This window comes from Cervus canadensis, chromosome 2 (genome assembly GCF_019320065.1).
Source record: "Cervus canadensis isolate Bull #8, Minnesota chromosome 2, ASM1932006v1, whole genome shotgun sequence".
Classification (NCBI taxonomy): domain Eukaryota; kingdom Metazoa; phylum Chordata; class Mammalia; order Artiodactyla; family Cervidae; genus Cervus; species Cervus canadensis.
The window spans coordinates 90,415,158-90,434,028 of record NC_057387.1 but is presented as its reverse complement, the minus strand read 5'-3'; the positions used below and the strand labels follow the sequence as shown (position 1 = coordinate 90,434,028).

The 18,871-nt window shown below is 41.7% G+C and overlaps 3 protein-coding genes across 6 annotated transcripts in view; 2 read left to right on the top strand and 1 right to left on the bottom strand.

The window, feature by feature from the left end:
* FAF1 (Fas associated factor 1) overlaps positions 1–9,148 on the bottom strand; it is a 507,320-nt gene extending 498,172 nt beyond the window's left edge. The window contains exon 1 of one of the 3 annotated variants that reach the window (XM_043461371.1): positions 8,614–9,148. Coding sequence is in view for 2 of the 3 variants with exons in the window: in XM_043461369.1 (XP_043317304.1) it covers positions 2,268–2,312 (45 nt within the window). In the remaining variant the exon portion in view is untranslated. Of the gene's footprint in view, positions 1–2,267; positions 2,396–8,613 lie in introns of those variants that run through there. The other 2 variants (XM_043461369.1, XM_043461370.1) reach the window with 2 other exon arrangements.
* A 165-nt stretch (positions 9,149–9,313) lies between these two features.
* Positions 9,314–15,311, top strand: CDKN2C (cyclin dependent kinase inhibitor 2C). Of its 2 annotated transcripts, XM_043461372.1 has the most exons (3): positions 9,314–10,529; positions 10,984–11,123; positions 14,562–15,311. In XM_043461372.1, exons 2-3 carry the CDS (start codon positions 10,995–10,997, stop codon positions 14,937–14,939), a joined length of 507 nt encoding a protein of 168 aa, XP_043317307.1. In that variant the 5' UTR covers positions 9,314–10,529; positions 10,984–10,994; the 3' UTR covers positions 14,940–15,311. The 2 variants fall into 2 exon arrangements, with proteins under 2 accessions (XP_043317307.1, XP_043317309.1); XM_043461374.1 differs by lacking the exon at positions 9,314–10,529 and having other exon boundaries at positions 10,634–11,123.
* A 3,268-nt stretch (positions 15,312–18,579) lies between these two features.
* The window catches only part of C2H1orf185 (chromosome 2 C1orf185 homolog), a 160,766-nt gene continuing 160,474 nt past the window's right edge, over positions 18,580–18,871 (top strand). The window contains exon 1 of the mRNA XM_043461366.1: positions 18,580–18,705. The gene's annotated coding sequence lies outside the window, so the exon portion shown is untranslated. The remainder of the gene's footprint in view (positions 18,706–18,871) is intronic.

Sequence of the window (18,871 nt, the reverse complement as noted above, 5' to 3'; positions counted from 1 at the left end):
TTTCACAACCATATGAAATAAACAGAACATAATTACACTATGTTCACTTTTGCTGGGGAAATCAATTTGTCCAGTTACAGAAGAAGCCAGTATCATCCACGCATCTGTATCTCAAATCTCAAGCTATAATTTTTTTAATAAATTGACTGGTTTCTGGTAACTGGATAAATGCTATTTTTTAGGTTAATTCTATAAAACTTTTACATAATATTATTTAAAAGAAAAATTTTTATTTTTGTTTTATATTGGAGACAGCTGATTTCCCTGGAGAAGGGCATGGCAACCCACTCCAGCATTCTTGCCTGGAGAATCCCACGGACAGAGGAGCCTGGAGGGCCACAGTCCATGGGGTCGCAAAGAATCGGACACGACTGAGCGACTAACACACACACACCTGATTTACAATGCTGTGTTAGTTTTAGGTGTACAGCACAGAGAAGAATAATCCATTTCAAAACCAAGTAAACCGATCTGGAATCATCATTTGCAAGAGGAATACAAGGTTCCTAAAATACACAAAAAGCTAATGTGCTTGTGTACGGTTTTCTAAATAACTTTATTCTACAATAATATTCTCCTGCCTATGTGATAATATGAAATTAACTCTCACCATTTGGCAAACAATTATTTGATGCAGATGCCATAAGCTTTTTTTTTCCATTTGTAAACAATTGTTCACAGCACTGCCATTTGTTTGAAGAAAAAAACTTACTAGAATGTTTTCATGTGCTCAAAATAAAATCTGAAAAGCTTGTCAGGAAATTTTACTTTACCTCTGAATACAAGAATTCTAAATTTCCGGACCAAAACCAATACTTCTAAGCATAATAATTGTCACAAATAATGAGAGAAAACAGCTACAAGTTATAATGAGTAAACTATCCTTTTTGTTGTAGTCTAAAGCCATTCCTACCAGAGCAGAACAATTTTACAAAAGGATAAAACCATTTCTAGATATATAGAGTCCTTTGTCACATAATCATATTCCACATTAAGTAAAAGACTGAATTGAAGAATGAAAAAAGGTGAAATTAGGCAGAAAATCTCAGGCCAATCCTAATCCTACAAAGCACCAAAAGCTTGTGGTCAACTTTTATTTTCAGAACCTCTTTCTGAGTTTGAAAGTTACAGTATAATGAAATGCAGATACATGTATTTTCCTAATGTAGCAGGTATCACTTAAATAATTAAAAGAGCAAACTCTGGAAATGGACATCAGAATATAAAGTTGTAAGAATAAGTAACTTTAAAAATCAAAGAAAGAAGAAAAGCCCTACAAAATATCAGTAAGAAAAAACACTGCCTATTAAGCTAATGTTAGACAATGTGCAATGACGACAGTGTTAAAGGAAGGAAATGTCTGCCTATATGTAACTGAAGCTTCTAAGTTAATGCCAAAATAAATGATTAAAAACATCTCACTACAACATTTTCTTCAAACATCAAAAGGCAAAAGTGGTGTTTACAGGGTATTCTAACTCCAAGTGCTTCATGAAGCATACAGCTCTACTTTCAAAGGGTCTCCCTAAAACAATTATGTGACAGTAGCACTACAGTTGGATTCACTAAGAAATCATCTTAGCTCATCCTTTAAATTATTCCTGGAGAAAGAACACCAACCAAGTAATTCAAATCTGTAGAGGAAGGGAGTACAAAAGCATGAATTGGTCCTTTACCCAACTTGTGAATTCACAGCTTGTAAATTCACTTTGATATATACACTCCTCATCCTCCTATACCCAAAGATTCTAATAAGGCATCAAAGTCTCAAATGTTTATTTCTCCTTCAAAACCAGCACAATACCCTGCTACCCTTACCACCTCATCATTCTTTTTAACTCTCCCCTTAATACACCACACCCACAACACCACACCCACACCCCACACAGCACACTCTCCTCATAAACAACCCAAACTCCTCACCCAAAGCACTTCATACTTAGAAGCCCCACATTTAATACCTTCAAACTCTACACACTCTTCATATAATACAAGAAACAATACACAGTCCACACACAAAACAACACAATACCACCTCACCCTATAAACCACATTCAAACCGTACATAACACATTCTACACACCCCCCAACATAACATAGTCCCCCACAGTTCACAACACACACACATCCCAAGCCAGGTACTGTATAAAAAAACCTAAACCACACAGCACTGCTGTGCTCAAACAAACGCTGGGAAGAGGCCACCCTTTGGGCACTGGGAAGCAACGAGACTGGAGATGGGAGGATAATTGGGCCCAATACTTCACCTGAAAATCCGCCAGGATCATCTCCCGGTCCATGTTGGACGTCATGGCGGCCGCCGAGTTCCGCGGCTCCGGGAGCGAAACGCGCACCTGGGAGGGAGACTGCGCCTCCTGCGGCCGTCGCCGCCGCCGCCGCCGCCGCCGGGCGCCGAAGGGCTGGCGGGCGAGCCGGCGGGCGGGCCGGCGGGCCGGCGGGCGGGGCAGTGCGGGAGGCTAGGCGCTCATGCACTCGGTAACCTTCAGGCGCCTGGGCCGCCCGCCTGTGCCCTGTAGAGCCCGCTCCGCAGCCGCCGAGACAGGGAGGTTGGTAAGGATGTGGGTCCGGTCTTACTGTCGCCGGCCAGGATGAAGGCAGGTTGCGACAGCGCGCACTCGGCTCTCTTCAGCGGCGGCGAGACCGGCGGGGGCGGAGAAAGCGATCGAAAAAGCAGGCGGGCAAACGCCACGGCCGCCTCCGCCTCCTCCGCTTCCTCCCAGGCCACCGCCTCCGCCCCTGGTTGGCCGGAGCCAAGGCTGTCGCACATTTTGCCTGTCATCGAGGTCGCAAAGCGCCGCTTTGCGGCTGCCACGTGACTGCTCTCCTGTCAAGCGCTGGGCGCGCGACTACCCGGCGGGGATCTGCGCGCGGCTGGCGGAGACGCCAGCCTGAAACTGCGGGAGCTTGGAGTCCTGCAACAGGTTTTTCCGGTTTGAATTAAGCAAAGGCCTGAGGTACCGCCTCCCCCTGGTTGGGCTGACAATCAGTTTCTGCTTCTTACGTTGTTATATAGTAGCATACATACACGTCAAGCCTCACAAACCAACTCAGCACAGTCACAACCCGTCTAACAGCATTTCATAAATGTACATTTTCTCTAACAAAGTTTCACCAAAGTACAACTTCATATACAGTCTTTTACGTCAACCTGTCAAAACCCACTTACACACTGTCACACTCGATCGCAAGCCCTGACGCTTGAATCCTCAGACATAATGTATAAAAGATGACGCCTTGCAGCCTCAGACATAATTAACAAGGAGTAAGAAATAACCAGATTCCCACGGTAGTTATGGGGCAGACATGGAAGCTGAGAAAGGTGAGAATATCCATCCCAAGACAAAGATGATCAGGCTTTGAGCCAAAAATAGACAAAGACTATGTACAGTGAAGTGTGATAGTTTGTAATTGTCGCTGGAGGAAGAGTGACAGTAGAACTAGTTCAACTTTGACTTGGGAAGATACCATCTTCTGGATTGAAGTAGAGCTTGTATTTGCCTTGGAAAGTATATAAAATCCTGAAAATGTAAAGTAAGATTGATAATTTTGTGCTGTAGAGTTAAAATAGATAATAATTTAATCACCATATAGAATCAAGGCCTAGATTTTTGTATTCCCTGAACACGAAGAGCACTGTGGTGTTCCAAAGATCTAGGTTTATTCTGTGGGTTTTTTTTCTTTAAATGAAAATAGTCTGGCCTACAATTCTCAAGTAATAGTCTGCATTTAGACCAGAATTAGCTAGATAACGAATAGAACCCCCCGTAGTCATATGAATTGAAGGGTTTCCTGGTTAATTGCCACCCCCCAAGGAAGTAATTCCAAGATAAAGCATGAATGTGAATCATGAGGTGAAACATACTACCAGCAATTTAAGTGTGGCAATTCCTTGTCCCATTCATATATGTCGTTCTCAGCACAAGGCAAGTGAGCAAATCCTGCAAAGTTGAGATTTTTCTCCATGATGAAATGTGTGTGTGTACTGCTCCCCTTCTCCCTCCCTTCTCTCCATCTGGAAATTAAAAGAATGTGGTAATGTAGAAACCAGGGAAGAGTACACTAAACATTCAGGAATATGATTCCTAGTACTGCTTTCCCAACTAGTTAGTTAGGGGAAACTGGATGGGTCACTTAGACTCTCTGACTTCAGCTTCTGACATGACTATTTAGATGATGAGAAAACAATTATGAAAATGCATGGAAGCATAAAATACTTTCACAAAACAAGCATAGACTGCTTAGCACTACTAGGCGTTCTAGTTCTGCCCCTTGACAAGAACAAAAAAACTTCTCTGAGTCTCAATTTATTTCTAAAATGGGGCTCATAAAACTTACTTCATAAAGTGATTGTGAATATTGAGTGTATAATGCTTGTAAAAACTTTTCAGAAACCTTAAAGCTGTCCAAACATATTAGTTGCTATTTACACCTGTATGTATGCTTGTGTGCTAAGTCGCTTCAGTCATGTCTGACTCTTTGAGACCCCATGGACTGCAGCCCGCAGGCTCCTGCAGGCAAGAATACTGAAATGGTTGCCATGCCCTCCTCCATTATTACTTGTACACCAGTTCCTAAAGGCTTTTCTCAGGATAATCTCTTTCATAAAACTTAAGCCAACAAGGATTCTCTTCCTTTCTAATCACTGCTCTACGATCTTTACAACACAATTTAATACTCTGTAATTAAACTCTAATTTTTTGTCTAATTGTTTCATCTATGCATTTTTTTAATATTTATTTTTATTTGTTTATTTGGCTCCTCCAGGTCTTAGTTGCAGCATGTGGGATGTAGTTCTCGATCAGGGATCAAACCAGGCCTCTGCATTGGGAGCTCAGAGTCTTGACCACCAGGGAAGCCCCTATGCATGTTTTAATCTCTCCTCAAAGTGAATGTTCCTTGAGATTATAAGCCATTTCATTCCTTGTGTTTTTATATTCACCATAGTTCATTCATGGCAAAGTCTTGGGCACATAACAACCAAAGCTTTTGAATTTATTTTTATTGGATGTCTAGTATGTACAGGTATTTTACACATTTTATCTCATTTAATGCTTACAACAGAATAAACAGATAAAAAACTGCTCTGAGAGGTTAAGAATGTGCCCAAAGTCATGCTATACAGTGAGGCTAGGTCAAAACTAGTCCTCTTTCCACTTACCCTGTTGCTTCCCTGCATTTTACCCTCCATAGTGTATAGTTTCTGAAGAGATTGATTCTTCTCTATGACCTAACTATTCATGATTGGAGATCCAGAGTAATTTTCTACTATAAAAATAAATACTGAATTAAGAGAAAATTCATTTCGCCAGAATTCCTTCCTTAAAACAAACAGTTTCATTGCAGCGTCACAGACTAAGAGAATAAAAATGTATAGATTCTCTGTCCATAAGCATGAGCAAAGAAAAATGGTTTTAATATATCCATTCTCTTAGTTGTTCTACTGCATTAACTCATGGAGCTCAGTCTAATTCAAATAAAGATCTTTTTCTAGAATCTCCATGTTCTTTGATCTTACCATTCTTCTTTCGAAAGGAAGTTTTATTTCATATTTTTTCAAACATATATATAATATAGTCTACTTGTAGATATTTTGCTAAATTTTTAGTTGTAATAATTTTCAATTTATCTAATACTTGCAAACATAGTACAGAATGCTCCTTTAATCCAGCATCCTCTAATGTTACCGTCTTACACAACCATGGTACTGCTATCAAAACTAAGAAATTAACATTGGCATAATACTGTTATGTTTCAGAGACTCTATTTAGATTTTTACATTAATGTACTTTTTCTGTTCCAGGGTCCAAACCAGAATTCCACACTACATTTAGTGGTTCTGTTTCCTTGGCTTCTTCCAATTGACAATTACTCAGTCTTGACTTTTGAAGAATAGTGGTCAGGAACTTTATAGAATGTCCCTCAGTTTGGTTTTGTCTTATAATGTCTTCTCAGAATTATGCTGAGTTTATGGATTCAGGGGAGACCATAAACATGATATGTCCTCATCACATCATATCAGGGACACATGATATCAACATGACTTATTATTGGAGGTGTTAACCTTGATCTTTCAATTAAGTTAACCACGTTTTTAAACTGCTACTCAATTATAAATCATGAGATTAATGCTACTACAGTTAGATCCACACTCAAGTAATCAAAAACATATTACATATAATGATTTAATGTTCCTTAGGACACTAGTGCCTGATCCTGTCTGTTTTTTCTTTTTTTTTAATGTATGATTACAACTTATTACAGAGAAAGGGGAAAGGATACAGGCCAAAACCAGCCAATGGAAGCAGCATTTAGAGAAAAATCTCGAAGGGTTCCAAACGCAAAGCTCCCAGGGTCCTGGTCTCTGAAGTAATGGAAAAGGCCTAACATTTGGGAATCCAAGATCTGAGTTCAAATCTTATATCCACTATTTACTGGCCTTAGTCACAATTTCTATAAGTCTCAATTCCTTCACCTGAAAAGAATGAGGGGATAGTTATATTTACCTCCCAGAGGTGTTGTAAAGATTAAATAATGTATACATTGTATGTTATAACCAGGAAGCACTACACAAATATTAATCATTGCTATTAAACTTTTGAGTTGCTTACTGTGCATTTTTTTCTCACTTTACAAAAAGACTTCCATAAGTGGTATGAGAACCCATATGAAAAAGCCTACTGAATCTCAGAAATAAAATGCCAAATGCCATTTCATTATCCCATAATAATGAAATGATGAAAAGTTCCCCTGAGTGTACCAACCTGCTTCCTACCTCCCTTGGATCTATAAAAATAACAAAAGGAAGATTTTGAAACTATGTAAAGAAATTGTACATACCATATACACATAACCATAAGTTACTCATTGAGAAACTATGCATACTTAAGTCAAAGAGGGGAAAGCACAAAATAATTTTATTATAGTCTTTCTATAGTCCCTTTAAAAATAAGTATGAACTGCTGAAAAGAAAAAGATTTCCATGACTATTTGTATTTTATACCCAACTAAAAGGCTCTATTTCAGTGTTTGAGATATGTGCCATTATTGTGTTAAAAGACAAACTACTATTTTCAATATAGTAGATACTTAACTGTAAATCTTTCTTGTATACCATGTTAGAATGTAAGCTTGTTGACTGCAGAGATACTCACCTTTGAATCTATTTCAGTGAACTAGCAATCAACATGAGATTTTCACTGAGGGTCCTCTGTAGTCTTACTTATGTTTTATGAACTAAGATTGTAACTTCTGTACCTCTGTGCTGCCAGTTCTGGGTTATACGATAAGCAAACAAAGCATATGCTTTAGGACACCAGCAAAGCCAAAGTGAAAAAAAATTCCTTAAATTGTTTAATATTTCAGCAGAATCACTAAAGTAGTCAAGATGGGAAAAGTCAGAACCTTGCTGGACTTCTTCACATTTATTTTTTGGTCTTGTATTATTTTTATTTACACACTAGGTGAATTGGTGAGACATTAAAATCTTTTCAGTGCTTAAGATCTCCAAAAGTCTTAATCCAGCTCTGTAGGCATCTTAAATTACCCTGTTTTATTTCTTGTTATTTAGCAAAAAGAATTTTATTTCATGAAAATTATAACCCATGTATACCTATACTTTACATGAGTACAATTTAAGAATCTTCTTTATTACACTGTCTTCTCTTAGAAACCATAATAAATGCTAGACAGCAACTCTCATAAGTTGGACTAATGCCAGTTATCTTTTATCAGCCAACAATACTACTATATCATCACACCCTCCAGCTGTACTGAAGGATTACATACTAATTTCCCGGAATAATCAGAAGTAAATTATATTATTTACGGTATTTACTGGTATATATGGAATCTTAAAAGTTCTATTTGAAATGTCTAAATACACGTAAGAAACAAGAGGAGTTAATTCCTTGTGTTGTAGTTCATGTTTGATTCACATTTCAAGTTTAGTTACCTAAGAAAATAGCTCTGGTTATTTTTCTGTCAACAAGTCCGTTAAAGGAAACACCACCAGATTGTTCAAAGTTTGAACTCTCCCTCTACCTACCAGGCAATCTGTTGCTAATGACTCTCCAGATGTTGTTGGTGTGTTTCGTTGCTAATACTTACAGTGTACCTCAAGGAGCTCAGTATAGATGTTGCTTGAAAACATGTTTGCTAGAGGCCGGTAAAAATTAGACCACCTGTCACTTTTTGTTTGGTTTCATTTTGCCCACTAGGTGCATCATGCAACCGTGTTGGATATTTTTAAGAGCAAAAAATATAGAAAGCAGTAATTAATCTTACACAGCTAAAAAAGGAAGTAAAAGTACAGAGACGTGGTGCCTCGGACGACTGAAATAAACATTAGGGAAGACACTATTCTTTTACATTTAGACACCCCTCCCCCACCCCAAACAAGTCCCATGGAAAGTAGTCAGAGAACTTTGACAAAAACAAATGGCCTTGTTAGAAAACACTTCCCAAGACCTACTTAAAAAAAAATTTTTTTTCCCTTTAAAGTTAATTGCTTTTCTCCCTTTCCCCAAAGAAATGGAAATTTCCGTTTCAAGTCTCTGGAACATTAAGGCTTCAGAGTTCGTCGTGATTGCTTACCTACACCATGCCTTTAGTTTTCGTTACAATCAGTCTAGAAAAGACTTTTGCTTTTTCTGAGCACAGTTTTTTGCTGTCAGTCAGGTCTCTCCCTCCATCCCCGCGGCCACCTCGGCCCACCGCGGCCCTGGGCGTTGATCTGGCAGGTGCGAGGCCGAAGCGCTGGACTGAGAAAAGAAGGCCGAGTCTGCACAGAGCGCGCCGCGGAGGTGGCAGCGGCAGCGGTAGGCCTGGCCTCCCGAACTTCGAGAGCCTGGCCGGGGAGCGCCGAGGCGGGCGGCGTGCCCCGCCAAGGCCGGGGAAAGACTAGCTCCGCGCCAGCCTCCTCTCTGCCTTCCAACAGTCAGCGCCGCCGAGCCTCCGAGGCCCTGCGGCTCTCCGCACCCTTAATTAACAAGCCTCTTTCCCCCACCCCCACCCCCGCCGGCCTCAAGACAGCTCGGGGTTTCACGTCGCAGCCTCCATTCCGCCCGCCAGCCAAAGGAGGCCAAACCCGGCTTTGCCGGGCCGAAAGCCGCTCCAGCCCCGGCCTGGCCGCTGGGCTGGCGGGTGGGAGCCAGCGCAGGAGACAGCGAGAGAAGCAGAGAGCCGGGAGGCGGGAGAAAGGGCGCGGGGCGGGGGGCGGGGCGAACCGGGCTGAGCGCTCGAGCGCCACCAGGGCGGAGGGCGGGGCGTGGGCGGCGCCCGGCCTTCCCGCTCCCGCGGTGCTGCAACTCCGCCGAGCCTCCTTAAAACTCTGCCGTTAAAATGGGGGCGGGTTTTTCAACTCAAAAAGCGCTCAATTTTTTTCTTTTCAAAAAAAGCTGATGAGGTCGGAAAAAAGGGAGAAGAAACCGGCACCGTCTCTGCAGCGGCAACAGAAGCAGCAATTGTTTGAGCGAAAAAAGAAGCGAGGGAGGGAAGGAAAAGACCAGAAAGGGGCACGACGCACAAGTGTCTGTAGGGGTGAAGGCAGCAGAGACCAGTGATTTGGGGGGGACAGCTACAAAAGAAACTGTCACTGGGAGCGCTGCGGCTCGGGAGGAAGCGGTGCTACCCGGCTAGGCTCCTGGGCACAGCTGGCTGGCGGCCGCTGCCCTATCGGCGGCACAGGCTGGGGGCACAGGCCAGGGGACTGCGAGAGGTTGGCGAAGTGGCACAGGGCGCCGAAGCCGTTGAGCTCTCGCCGAGGGCGGAACTGGCTGCGCCCTGGAATTGTGGCGACTCGCAAAACTCAGAGCTTGGCCTGAGACTTCCTAGGACCCTCCCGATCTCTGGAGCCCTCAGAAAACCAGGAAAGGAAGGAAAAGAAGCGGCGGTCGCTCAATGAGCTTCTACATTAGGAAGTCTGAACTGGCTCGGTTGTAGGCGGGAAGTTACCGGTGGGCTGCCCCGTGCAGCCGCGATGCTGCAGCGCGCTGCCTCAGCAGCCGGGGCTCCATAGACACTTCCCGCATCTCTCTCCCCCTTCCTCACGCTGCTGGGCGTCCCAGGACCCGGTGGGGCCGGCATGACCGGCTTGCCGGGGGCCCGCCGCGCGCCCGGCCGTCTCCGGAGACGCGCGCCGAGCCTGGCTCCCACGGCCTCTCAGGCTCGGCAGGGCTGCGGTAGCCCGGCGGGCGGGCTCCGAAGCCCTCCCGCGCGGGGTTAGCCCGCAGCTCGGCCTGGACGCGGATTAAGACTCATCCGGAGAATCGAAGTCCACGGAGGAGTCGTTACGACCTGTAACTTGAGGGCCACGGAACTGCTACTCTCGTTTGATTTTGGCGATCATCTTTAACCCCCGGAGCACATCAGCATCCAGCCACCGAGGCGCTCTCCCTGCAGCGGAGGACTCAGAACTACCCCTTCGGCGAGACGGATGGAGACCGAGCCCCTCCGAGGACCTGCCCCTGCGGTACTGGCTCGCGCGGCTCAAGTCACTGCTGTGAACAAGGGTGGGTTAATACCTTTTCTTCCCCTCAATGTCTCTTTTTCCACGGTATTTTCTGCCCTAACCTAGTCCCTTAAATCTCCGCATACATTCCTCCCGGAGATCTGTAGTGTAGGTACGTGCCTGCTCTGCCTACATTTTACGTCCAGAGTAATTTACCAGGAATATATGTGTGTCTGTATATCTCTGAGTTTAATCACCAGAATTCTTCATAGGGGTTAAGCTAAAAAGCGAGGAGCGGAGCCCCTCTCCAATGGCTCAGTTTTGCTGAATAATCACGTGTGAATCGAGGGGCGGGCTTTTGGCAGGCAGATCTTACTAGTATTTACTACCAAGCTCTACTCCAGATTAACCATCCCAGTCCTTCTGTCAGTCTCCGATGCCATCATGCAGCCTGGTTAGGAGCGAAGGAAAGGGGAAAAAGAAAAACAACTAATTCATCTTTTCCCGATCGTCAGGACCCTAAAGAATGGCCGAGCCTTGGGGGAACGAGTTGGCGTCCGCAGCTGCCAGGGGGGACCTAGAGCAACTTACTAGTTTGTTGCAAAATAATGTAAACGTCAATGCACAAAATGGATTTGGAAGGACTGCGCTGCAGGTTGGTATCCAGAGAGGTGGGGAAAACAGGTCAACAACGTTGCCTACGTGACCCGGGTTTCTAGAATAATAGCTTTCAAGCTTTCAGGGGTACTAAATTTCACTGTTTTTAAAACTAGTTGGTTGCCATATTTTATATCTTTAAGTGGATCCAACTCCCCAAAATGACGTACTTTGAACAAACTCGTCAAATCCAATAACATCCTCTATATCAAGTGGGTTCCAGGTTTGGTCTTAATTTTTGGAATGTTTTTGTGACTGTGGGGATTGTGTACCAGTCGTAGCAGCGCCGAGTTTTTTGGTTTTTTTTTTTTTTTAGACAGTTCTGTAAACACGTTATTATGATTATTATTTGAAGTAAATACACTGCTATTAGTGGTTTCCGTACTTTGCTCCAATAATTGACTTTAACGTTAATTTTCTTGACTACTGGCGAGGGTATTTTTCCTTCAAATGCTTCAAGTTTTGACAAACGACCTTTCCTCGTTTGGAATGGGTGGCCTGGGCACGGGCACAGGATGTACATTTCACAGTTAATATAATACCATCCACCCATTCAGGATTGAGGAGGAATAAAAAGTTGAATTTTCTAATCAGAGCTCAGTTTATAGTGTTTTTGTCTCTGCGGTCTTACCGTGGTATGTTCTAATTTTTAGTAATTAGATTTACAAGCAACAAATGAAACATGTCCAGCTGCCAAGTATTGTACCTGATAACTTTTTTCTTCCTCTGAACATTATCATGTAACTTGGTTGAAAGGCTTAGAAACAGAAAAATGGCAAAGTAGTCTCAAACAGTTGCTTTATCTGAGTTCTGATGATATTCTTATGAGCAGTTCGTATTTGAAATGCAACACTTAAAGCTGTTTTTGAAAATCCACTGAGGAGAGGGTTTTTAGAGTGCTTTGTTTTTAATTGCAAGAATTAGAAATTTAAGTGACAGGAGATGTACTACTAACAGACGAAGTCCATACACCCTGTATATTTTAAATCAGAATACACTGACTTTGCAAAAATTTCAGTATTAAGGAAGCTTATAGATAGATACTAAATTATTTATCTTGTTATTTCAGGTATATTAAGTGAGGAAAGGATTTTTTTTCTTTTTCCACCTCGTAGTTTTTAACAGGTATTGTGATGATAGCAATGTCACAAATTTAATATATTGAAATTTTTCCTATTGAACATTCAAAATATTATATAAATCTCACAAAGAATGAGCCACTTAACCCTGTAAGAATAGGATCTTGCAGGACTTGTGACGAGCAGGAAGACTAGGAGATTAATACTGCAAAACAAAAGTTTTGACAAACATTTTTAATACAACTCTGCAGTCTTGTTTATATTAAACATACTTATCAAGATATTAACACCCACTTATTGTGGCTTAGTCCTAGTACATATAATGAAACACACACAAACAGGAGTCTCAAAGCTTGTTTTCAGTATGTATAATCCTGACTCTGAAGTTGTATCATAACTCAAGAAAGAACTTTCTTTCAAAACAGTTTCCAGCATTGCTATTATTTTCTGTGGAATATGGCAAAATTTCTCCTACAGTAATGTTTATTTACCTCAATTACAAAAGGTTTTTCCCTCTTCCTAGTGTTAGCCTCCCAATCAGGATAATATTAAAGGCCCTAATCGTACATTTGCTTTACAAAGATCCAAGGTGTCTGTCTCCTATTTTTCCCAGTTCAAGTCCTTAAATGTAACTAAATATTTAGAGGCAATTGTGTAAAAATTAGATTGTATTCATTTTTAATAACCAAAAAATGTATTTCATCTAAGTTCTTGAAAAATAAATTATGTATCATTTTTAACCACTGTCCTAAAGGAAGGGCTAAAAGTCAGCAGAGTTTTACCAACAGGGAAGCTTAACATCTTGGTCATCTATATAGTTTGAATTTATAAAATATTATTCATGCTAAATATATTTTATGTTACTTAATTTGTGATTTTTAAAGCAAACATTCTAAAGAGATAGATCAGCTTCGTATGTTTTTCCAGGATGTATTTAATTTGACAAACATTTGAGTGTCCACTATGCAATCTATTTACTATAAATTTAGGTTATTATGAATATACCTAGAAATAAAACAATTAAAATGCTGAAATTTCCTTGCATATTAATGAGACTATATTTTTTCACAACTAGATTATATGTATTGTATAATTTCATGCTGCTGTACAAAATACTTTATGAGAGCCTAATAGAGACCTCTTATTAGAGTGAAATATATTCAAACACCAGTACATAAGTCTTTGTCATGTAAATTAGTTATATGTTGATAGCAAATTTTAATATCAAATTCTGGCTTTTAAAATATTGGCAGTTCACAAATAACTATTCCTAAATGCCTGATAATAACTGCAAAAGGAAATAAGATGAGATCACCAGTTGATTAACAAATGGGCTGAAACCACAGACAAAGCTTTCTATGCCCCAAAATATACGTTAAATATCTTACTTTCTCTTCTTTTGCTCAACTGAAAATTAGGAAGCTAGCTAGAACTTTTTAGGAGACAGTAAGTAAAATAGTAGAATAACTGTTCCATTCCTTTTAAGAACAGTTGCCATACAGTCTTTTCCTATCTAATACAAGGCATATCATGAATATGTTGTTTTAGATAAATCAGTATCATTGGCAATGTAAAAAACACTGTTGCTTTTTTAAAAAAAAACCACTTCAATATTCAATAACGTTTTAAATTTTCAAGTGGAGGATTTTAAGCACTAAATACACCTAGTAACCCACATGAAATAATTGCAAAGAAAAAATAACATTTAAAAATTACTTGGAAACTTGGGGCTTATCTGTTTGGGAAAAACTTGTGAAAATTAATAATTTAAGAAAATACCAGGTTTGGATTTTTAAGAGATCATTTTTACACTAGTAAAATCAGACTAGATGGAATCTGGTGTGTGGAAACATTTCTTTGAGGATTTAAAGAAGCTCATTCTCCTTCTTTTTAGCTATTTAGAAGAATTTTACCCATATTTAATTTTACAGAATCAATATCCCAGGCACATTTTATGAGCATGACCAACCAAACAGAAGACTTACTTAAATCTCAAGTTCCATTTCCTTTGTTTTAATAAATTCATGAAATGACACAACTCTTTGTGGGAGACAGAGAGCTGAGTTGTCAGTGAATTTTGTACAAATCGCACTCATTCTATTTTTATTAATCAATATATCCTACTTTGGGCCTTGTTTAAAATATTCCATCATAGAAGCTCAATTTTTAGAAGTTTTCTTCTACTTTTACCTAGTAGTACTCATTTGCGGCAACTGAGCCCTTCAAACTCCATCACATGGGTCTTCCCAAAGCACTCCTTCACCAAAAAAAGGTACATAAATAGAAAGATGGATATTCTAAAATAGTCTTGTAGTAGGAGCGCTTGAAGGATTCTACCGTTTTTTCTCCTTTTCTAGGTTATGAAACTTGGAAATCCGGAGATTGCCAGGAGACTACTACTTAGAGGTGCTAATCCCGATTTGAAAGACCGAACTGGTTTCGCTGTCATTCACGATGCGGCCAGAGCAGGTTTCCTGGACACTTTACAGACTTTGCTGGAGTTTCAAGCTGATGTTAACATCGAGGATAATGAAGGGAACCTGCCCTTGCACTTGGCTGCCAAAGAAGGCCACCTCCCCGTGGTGGAGTTCCTTGTGAAGCATACGGCCTGCAAAGTGGGGCATCGGAACCATCAGGGGGACACCGCCTGCGACTTGGCCAGGCTCTACCGGAGAAACGAGGTCGTTAGCCTGATGGAGGGAAACCGGGCGGAGGGAGCTGCGAATCTGCAATGAATGTGGGGAGGGCTCTCCCACACTGTCCTCTGTTTTGTCAGTTAATTGATTGGCTGTCCTATTTTAATATCATTTGTTAAAATTCTGTTTTGTCATATTTTAAGCAGCTAGTTAAAGCCTCTGAAACTGCTAAGTGGAAATCTTACTATAGCTTTATGAATATATTTAAGCAACATCTCTTTCACCTGCAAAACTGAGTTCTAACATGTAATTGCAAAAGCTTTGGCTTTCTTCTGAATATTTTATCTTTCCCTGACTTTTCTCCTTGCCACTCCCTTTGCCAGTCTCAATACCCAACTTGGAGACTTTGTTTTTAAAATGGTTTGTCCTGATGCTTCTTTTGCCTGATTAAAACACATTTTCAAAACAGGACAATGTTTTCTGTGATTTCCACTCCTCTTATAATCCGCACATGACATGCCTCTTGCTAATGAGAACTAAACTGAAAGATCGTGGTGTTTTAAGTCTTGACATTAGAAAAAGTAGACCAACTGAAAAACTAGACATATTCTATTGATGATCCAGTTAAGTGCTTTTCTTTCTCTCCTCATGCCTCCCAGCAAAGATTTTACTTGATGCCTACTATGTCTGCTTTAAAATAGAGTAAGAACAAATTTTTTTGGAAATCAAACCTGAAATTACTTCAGTGTAAATTTATCCTAATATTTGATCTTCCTTTTTTCTCAAAGTAAAGTTAAATCGTTGAAAAAAGGTTTCAGAAATAACGATCTGGAATCAAATATATGTTAGCCCTAAAAGCCACTTCAAAAAGAAATTGCCATTAAAAAGTGCTTCCCATTTGCTGACTTTTTTTAAATCACAAAATGAAACAATTGGTTAAATTGTAGATTTCCCAAAAGTATACCATAAGTATGCTAAGTGTAACAATGACTTTTTCTCCCTGAAATACCAGAAGTGTAAAATGATAAAATGTTTAAGTATTAAAATGCACTGCAAATACCAATATTGAGGTGATAAAAAGCTTAGCAAGAACATACATATATTACATATGTGTCATTACTTATTTAGGGGCTATGGTATAATAAATATAGAAACTTTTACAGTAAATAAATAGGCCACTCCTACACATAGTACTTGATTCCCTCAAGACTTTTTAGTAAAGGCATATAAAACTCTTAATAATACATTTAGCTAAAAAAATTTGTGAATGAAATGGAGATATCAAATTTCCAAGAGAATTTTCCAATATCTACTACTTACTGTTATTTTAAAGATTTCACCAAAGGATTTCAATGCAGTTACCTCTTATAAATTTATAAATACTTTATTCATCATCTCCCACATGAACAAAAATGTTTTATGTAAAAGGTCCCTCCTCCTGTTTCATAAGCTTCCTGCCCTCACTCCAAAAAGAACAAAATACTTGAAGGTTTATTGAAGGACATGGTTCTGATGTTTGCCCTAACAAGGATTGGAAGGTTGCAGACAAGTGGTTTTCGATAATTTATTTTGCATAGTAATATAAAAGAATATGCAAGAAAAAATCCTTTTCATTTGGCATTTTAAGTTCACCTTCCCTATGTCAAGTGCAATAAGACTTCAACTTCTGCCATCTCAGACCACAAGTTACTGAATAAATTTATTTTTTACAACAACATGAAGTTAAACTTATTTTAAAGTTTAGAAAAAAGTAGAAATTGAGATGATTTTGAAAGAAAAAGGTATATTTTGGATTTTAAAACTAGAATCAATATACAAAATACACTGCTTGAGTAAGCTGAATGCTTTCTAAACACAAGACTATTACTAAAAATAAAAGTAATACTTCTTACAAGTTGCAACTGTAAAGATAAATGTTTCTTAAAGTCGATTTAATGGACTTTTCAGTATCCACCAAGCATAAGCATTAAAATCGCTCTTTAGCTATTTCGAATATAGGATGTTCATTGAAGAGAGGTACTTCTGCGCTTGCTTTAGTCTCAGATGGTTGGAGCACGAAGTGAGGAGAAGGAGCTCTATCTCTCTTCATCAGCCTAAAACTTACCTAACATTAAAACATCGCCACATTTCTTTGGTTCTTCGCAGGAAGTAGCTTTGCTAATCTAAGTATTTTAGAAATGAGTTGTGTGGTCCTCTCTAGGAAATATGAAAAGCCATTATTCAATCTCTTAAAAACCTCGACAATATTCAGTAAGACATATACCGAAATGTATAGGATGGAAGAAACGGTACTGCAGAGTTTAACGGGGTTTAATTTACAGCCAGCTGAGACCGGAAAGGATCTGAGCTTTTTCAGATGCAGAGTAGAGAGGCAAGTGCTAATCAATGGAGTGACCAGGGCCTCAGGGGACGAAGACACAGAAAGAGTGGCCAGGCAGTAGGCAGAGATGCGTTTCTCAGTTATTCTCTGCCCCGCATCCACGTCGGGAAATTCAGGCTTAGACTTTGCTCAGTAAATTGAACCCCCGGCTTACACCTGGGGCAAAGCAGGGCCGGAGAGGGCTTGCGGGGAGGGTGGGGGAGAACACCAAAAGGACCTCAGTCCACGTTCTGGTCTCCAAGCCACCAAGCAAACTGCATTTTATCATTTTTTGGTAGTAAATCAATTGTTCTCTGATAAACAATACGCATCTCCTAAAAGTGTGATGAGCTCCTACAAACACACACCAGGCTGGGTGACTAATAAATGGATAAAATATTTCTGTCCCAGGAAAGCATTTCAATTAGTAATATTATAAATGTCCCTGATAATGTGGGTCAAACAAACGTTGTGGAATCCGTAGCCCCGGACTGGTTTCGAAATCTCAGTTCCCAAAAAGGTGCTTTCGGCTTTTGCCGGGGGAAGAAGTAATCGTCCAGAAGTGCTGAAAGAGCACAGTGCTGGAGCGAGAAAGGGTCGTCCTCACAGCCTTCCTGGCTGCCCTAAGCGACCTTCATCAAAAAGGGGGGTTAGGCTGGGGGGTTGGGGGGGGAGTCCGTGTCTTGGTCTATGGAGACTGCTCTGATTTTACACCACAATTTCAAAAAGTCAGATTCACGTAGGGACCTAATGAGAGGCTGGAGACAAGCTTCCAGCCTAAGACCCGGGGTAAAAAGCCTCTGCTCGTCGTCAACCCAAGTCCTCTATGGAGGGGCTGCAGAGTCATCCTTTCTGTTCCTTCGAAATTCTCCAGACTCCAACCGCAGCTCCCGGCTCCCTAGTGAGGAAGCTGGAGCCCAGAGCTCCCTCAGGGCGCGCAGAAAAGCCCGGGGTGGGGGTGGGGGAGTTTCAAAACCGTTAGCTCGCGTTGTGCTTTTTTTTTTTCCCCTCCCTCGCTAAGGTTTCTTTTCTTTTCTCTTCCTGTCCAAATATTTCAAATTTCCGCGCCTTAAATAACAGTCTCCTTTTATTTAGTTAGTTTCCTCGGCAGGTTTGGCCGCCCGCTTGTCTCTGCCCCCCAGCGGGCCCGGGGCGCCTTGGACGCCTCGGTGCTGCCTGCAGCCCCTGCGCGCTGCCCCCGGCCCAGCCAGCGCGGCCCGGAGCGCGGCCGCCGGAGCCACAGCCCCCTCTTGCCGCGACCTCGCCTGACCCGACTCTCCCAGCACCCAGAGCCAACTAAGGCCGCCCCCCGCCCGGACGCTCGTCTGCTCCCAGCTCGAGACTTCCCTCCCCGGACTTTGGAGTCTCTTCTGCTTTGGGGTTTGGAACCCGGTCGCCCTGGAGCGGCTGCCTTGGGCCGCGGCGATAGGAAGGCAGCGGAGGAGGCCAGTGGCCGGAGACTGCCCCAGCCCCCACCCCGCGGGTAACCTTGGAGGCGCCCTCGGAGTGAGTGTGTGCGCTGCTGCGCCAGCCGGCTGGGGCAAGCGGGCGCACGGCGCGGCAGGCAGGAGGCGGGAGCGGGGGCGGGGAGGGGGAGCGGGCCCCGGTGCCTCACTGCAGCCGCCACAGCGCCCCGGGTGCTACGGGCTGCCAGGGCGGCCAGGGTTGCCCG